A 6080-nucleotide genomic window follows, 5' to 3' on the forward strand; every position below is an offset into this window, starting at 1 on the left:
TTCTTCTTCTTCTTCTTCTTCTTCTTCTTCTTCTTCTTCTTCTTCTTCTTCTTCTTCTTCTTCTTCTTCTTCTTCTTCCTCTTCTTCTTCTTCTTCTTCTTCTTCTTCTTCTTCTTCTTCTTCTTCTTCTTCTTCTTCTTCGCGTTCTTCTTCTTCTTCGCGTTCTTCTTCTTCATCTTCGCGTTCTTCGTCTTCTTCTTCGCGTTCTTTGTCTTCTTCTTCTTCTTCTTCTTCTTCTTCTTCTTCTTCTTCTTCTTCTTCTTCTTCGAGTTCTTCCTCTTCTTCTTCTTCTTCTTCTTCTTCTTCTTCTTCTTCCTCTTCTTCTTCTTCTTCTTCTTCTTCTTCTTCTTCTTCTTCTTCTTCTTCTTCTTCTTCTTTTTCCTCGCGTTTTTCTTCGCGTTCTTCTTCCCGTTCTTCTTCGCATTCTTCGCGTTCTTCTTCGCGTTCTTCTTCTTCGTGTTCTTCTTCCTCGCGTTCTTCTTCCTCGCGTTCTTCTTCCTCGCGTTCTTCTTCCTCGCGTTCTTCTTCCTCGCATTCTTCTTCCTCGCGTTCTTCTTCCTCGCGTTCTTCTTCGCATTCTACTTCGTGTTCTTCTTCGCGTTCTTCTTCCTCGCGTTCTTCTTCCTCGCGTTCTTCTTCGCGTTCTTCTTCGTGATGGGGATCCAGTGTTGGGGCTCCGCCCCGAGGCCGAGGCCGAAGGGGAAAACGAGGGATTAGAGCGCGGAAAGCTGCGGCCGTAGGCCGCTGTTTGCGCAGCCAAGCCCTCGGCGAAGCCAGAGAGGGCGAAGCCCGCGGCTTGTATATACATACATATATATATGTATGAGGGAGCTTCAAAAAGTTCGTGGAAAAAGTCCATAACTAAAAATCATATGGAAGGAATTTGATTTTATCGCACCTGGACATTCTTGTACTAACGTGTTATAACAGGTTCAAATACTAACCCATAAATGCAGGTAATGACGCATCGCCGCCAGTTGGAAATCTGACACCATTTAAGCAACATGGAATCCACCAAAATCGAGGCCAGGACTAACATTAAATTCATGGTGAAAGTCGGTTGGGAGAATATGCAAATCATTGACGCTCTGAAACAAGTTTATGGTGACAATGCCCCAAAGAAATCAACAACCTACAAATGGATAAGTCGGTTCAGAAGTGGAAGAAACGAAATTGAAGATGAGCCCCGCAGTGGCAGGCCATCAACGTCAGTTTGTGAGAAAAAACATTGATGCTGTCCGCGACATGATTGAAAAGAATAGACGAATAACCACTGAATCAGTAGCAGATACACTCAACATCTCCGTGGGTTCTGCACACACAATTCTGGTAGAGAGTTTGGGGCTAAGCAAGCTTTTCGCTCGATGGGTCCCTAGGTTGTTGCGCCCAGATCAGCAGCAAACAAGGGCAGATCTTTCAATGGAAATTTTGATCAAGTGGGATGAAGACTCTGAAGCTTTTCTGCAGAGAATTGTGCAACATGACTTTACCAGTACGATACCGAGGACAAAATTCAATCAAAGCAGTGGCTGCCCCGGTGTGGAAGTTGTTGCGTGGCCGCAAGTCTGTGTTCCTTTGTAATAGATGTACTTTTCATGTTACCACCTGCTTCGGGTAGTTGTACCCACGCCCTAATTTTTTCGTCTTCCTGAATTACCGATCGTATGAAATACAATATTATATGTTCCGTGTGTATTATTCCTTTGTTATCCTTTTATTTTAGTTAGCTAGGATATTGTTCATATTGTATATTGTACCTTATTATATTAATGATCTCTGTATGTGTATTATGTTATTCCACTCACCCTGCCTGTAATGAAATAAACGATAACGGTTTGTGAGTTGGCAACTGCGGCCCCCCATGGTGACCGCAGTCACGAGGTATACTCCTTCTTACCCTCTCTCTCTCTCTCTGATTTCTGAACTCGTATAGATCGGACACTTCCCGCTCCTCTATAATCCCTAGGTTAAGTATGTTAGGTGGACCCTAGTGGTAACAAGTGGTCTGGGTAGGCATAAAATAAGTGTGTGTGTAGTGCTAAGTGAATATGTAAATAATTTATGTCAGAACACCATAGTTTTGCCTTAACCTTGCCCCCTTTGAGTTATCCACCGGTCACCTAAAACTATTGACATACGTGTTTGAAGGTACTGCACAGATTTATATTTGATATGCAGTATATTGTTACCCTGCCATTTAGTCTCAATCTGGTTCGTCAATGATTGGAGGTAGGATTATTTGTCCAATTAAGATTGGACTTTAATGGGAGGCGTAACAAGTGGGGGCCTTACGACCGGGATAGTAGCCATTAGTGCATTTATTTTGTTAGAACGCCCATACGGTTGTGGTTCATCGCCGAGATTTTTTTGTGGTAAGCTATTGAATTGTTGCCATTATTCCATGCTCTTGCGATACCAGCTAACAGTTGCATTACCATACGTGTGGCCAATCCCTATTATACGTATTTCATTAATTCAATTAGTTGCCAACTAGCTAATAAGCAACATTTTGTTATTCCTTGTCTTCCAACATCTTAGTTCAACATGTTCAACTTGGAGAACTTCGTAAAGACGCCTTCAGCCGAAGAGGTAAGGAAGCTTAACAAAGCAGAGTTAGAGATGATAGCACATCATTATCAAATAAGCGAGTGCTCCGGTTTAAATAAGAACCCCTTGAAAGACAAAATTCTTGAGTACTTAGAGGAAAATGAACTCATCCACGCCTCACGGGAAGATGTTGGGGGTGCTAGCCCCGTAAATGATTTAGCTTTACAGGTTGAACTTAAGAAGTTGGAACTAGAAATAGAGAGACTCAAGTCTCAAAGTCATGGTATAGAAAAAACACCTAATGTCCCAAAATTTAACGAGGACGAACCAGACAAGTTCTTCTCTATTTTTGAGAAATTAGCACGTATGTACCAGTGGCCATTCAGCCAGTGGACGCAGATGGTGTGTGGTGCCCTCTCGGGAAAAGCTCTCGACACATTTATTGCACTTTCCGAGAGTCAGAGTAGTGATTATTATGTACTTAAATATAATATTCTACAAGCATACCAGTTTGTTCCTGAAGCCTACCGGCAACAATTCAGGAAATGTAGGAAATCCAACCAGGAGACCTACGTGGAGTACTTCCAACGAAAGCTCCGCTTGTTCACCCGGTGGGTGGAGAGCGAGGAGGCTCACGTAGACCTGGAGAAACTCAAAGGGTTAATATTGATGGAGGATATTAGAAATAATATCCCTCCAGATGTGCGAGCCAACTTGGATCAGCGAGGTATTCGTACCTTGGCAGAGGCTGGCCCAGTGGCCGACTATTACCATTTAACTAATCCTAGAATGCATTCCAGGTCTCACCCTACCTTGCCCCAAAGCTTCCCCCCCACTAGGGACTCCAAGCCAATCGGACCTCCACAGCCTCCTCGACCGCCGGCCCACTCATCATCTGCTTCATCTACCTCAGGTAAGCCCATTGATAGTGAGACCAGGGAATCTACCCTTACTGGAGGCAGGAGCTATTGCAAATATTGCAAAAGGCCAGGACATCATGTTGATGAATGTTTCAAACTACAACAAAGAAAGGCTCCTCTCCAAGGGTCCCCCTCTCTCTCGATCAATGTGGCCGAGCAATCGGAAAGTTTTTTGGAGCCCTGTCTCACTGCTGTTAGCCCATCAGTTGTCCCAGATAATCCTTCCCCACCTATGTTATCAACATTTGAACCATTCTGTTCTTCTGGTTCAGTGGCCCTTGATCAAGATAGCCCACCCACATCTATCAAGCTTCTGAGAGACACAGGCTCAGCCTTATCACTAATTACAAAAGATGTGGCTGCTTTGATAGATGCATATTATACTGGGAATTGGGTCCTTGTGAACGGTTTAACAGGCGGGTCACGTATCCCTATATGCCAAGTATACTTGCGGTCAGATGTTAGGACAGGTTATGCCCAGGTAGGAGTAGTCGACAAGTTACCTGTAGAAGGAGTTTCACTCCTGATAGGAAATGACCTCGCTGGGGGCACGATGTTACCTAATGTCATAGTCTCCTCGTGTCCCTCTGCCGAGAATAATACTTCCCAATTAGAGGCAGACATTCCGGGTATATTCCCTGCATGTGCTGTTACTCGTAGCATGAGCCGCAGGGTGGAGGCAGAGATTAGCGAGCATAAAGAGGATGCTCATGTTGGTGTAATTACCCCCCAACCTAGTGAGAACACAGAGGATGTTCCTACTCAGCCTGACCTTGTTAATTTAAATCTAGGTGAATTTTTTTAAACTTCTCCTCCACCCGGTGACCTTCATAATAGGTTTGATAGCAAAAACGACACTGAGGGAGACAATGTTACCACCCTGGATAGTTTCGGTTCCTCCCCAGTCACTAGGAGTAAGCTCATTCATCTCCAAAAAGAGGACCCTGAACTAGCCAGTTATTTCCGTAGAGCTATTAGAGAAGAGGAAGCCAAGTCTGAATCTAACTGCTATTACCTTAGCTCAGACATATTGATGCGAAAGTTCCGTCCTACTGATTCCCCTGCAAATTACCCTTGGTCTGTCCGTCACCAAATAATGGCCCCAAACCCAATACGGAAGGAGATCCTGGCTATTGCTCATGATGGAGTAGGAGGACATTTGGGAGTTAGGAAGACTAGTGCAAAAATTCTAACTCATTTCTATTGGCCTAAAATGAAGAGAGATATTAGTTCCTACATTAGTACATATCGCCGTTGTCAGGTAGCAGGGAAACCGCACCCCAGCGTTAAACCGTTCCCTCTACAACCTATCCCTGTCATTGAGGAACCCTTTGGCAGAATTGTCATAGATTGCGTTGGTCCTCTACCAAAGACCCCCCGAGGTAATCAGTTTCTCTTTACCATGATAGACTGTGCCACCCGTTATCCAGAAGCCATTCCCTTGCGCCGCATCACAGCCAAGAATGTGGTGAGAGCCCTTATTCACTTCTTTACACAAGTAGGCCTTCCCACAGTAGTGCAGTCGGACCAAGGATCCAATTTTACTTCCCGATTGTTTAATCAGGTAATGCAGAGTTTGGGTGTCCGCCAGTCTAGGTCTTCAGCCTATCATCCCCAATCCCAGGGGGTAGTGGAGCGATTCCATCAGACATTCAAACGCATATTGCGCACTTATTGCTTGGAGTTTGGGAAGGATTGGGACGAGGGAGTTGACCTGCTCCTATTCACGGTTAGGGACTCTGTTCAAGAATCCTTAGGATTCTCCCCATTTCAACTAATTTATGGCCATGAGGTGCGAGGACCTCTCAAAGCCCTCAAAGAAAGTTGGCTGCTGGAAAATAGTGTCACACCCTTGGTATCATATGTAGTTAAGTTTAGAGAAAAATAAAAAGCTGCTGTGATGCTGGCTCATGCCCATTTAAAATCTGCTCAGATAAAAATGAAGCAACAATTTGACAAAAAACATAAGGTAGAGCATAGGGAATTTAGGGTAGGTGATAAGGTGTTAGCGTTCTTGCCTGTGCAGACACACCCATTCCAGGCAAAGTATGATGGACCTTTCCAAATTGTAGACAGGGTAGGAGACGCCAATTATGTTGTATACACACCAGACAGGCGTAAGAAAAAACATCTGGTGCATGTCAATCTACTGAAACCCTACAGAGTGAGAAAGAGTAAGGAAAGGGAGGAGAGTGTTGAACCTTCCTTGGCCGCTTGTGTTGTAGTGCCTACATGTGATAATGATCAGAAAGACAACTTCTCTGAACTCCAGAGTGGCTTGTATGCCAAAGTGGACAATTCCACAATACTCTATGATCCCAGTGCAAAGTTAGGCCATCTCTCTAATGACCAAGCGAGTGATATTTCTTCTCTTTTGACAGACTATAGTGATATATTTAGTGACCATCCTCACCCCTGTTCAGCTGTAGAGCACGACATCGAAACCAACGGAGCTCGGCCCATCCGCCAACGTCCTTACCGCCTGAACGCATTCAAGAAGGAGTACGTCCGTGAGGAGGTGCAACGCCTTCAGGAGGTTGGTATCGTGGAGCCCAGTAGCAGTCCTTGGGCCTCTCCCGTGGTCTTGGTGCCGAAGCCCAATGGCTCTATGCG

At 44.7% G+C, this 6080-nt stretch overlaps 1 protein-coding gene across 1 annotated transcript; it reads left to right on the forward strand.

The window, feature by feature from the left end:
* The first annotated feature begins 2544 nt into the window (after window positions 1-2544).
* On the forward strand, window positions 2545-5355 carry LOC143019315 (uncharacterized). The gene is made up of 2 exons (XM_076174954.1): window positions 2545-4258; window positions 4373-5355. Exons 1-2 carry the CDS (start codon window positions 2545-2547, stop codon window positions 5353-5355), a joined length of 2697 nt encoding a protein of 898 aa, XP_076031069.1.
* Window positions 5356-6080: the final 725 nt, after the last annotated feature.

The sequence above is a fragment of the Oratosquilla oratoria genome, chromosome 37 (genome assembly GCF_046742065.1).
Source record: "Oratosquilla oratoria isolate Oo_2021 chromosome 37, ASM4674206v1, whole genome shotgun sequence".
NCBI lineage: Eukaryota > Metazoa > Arthropoda > Malacostraca > Stomatopoda > Squillidae > Oratosquilla > Oratosquilla oratoria.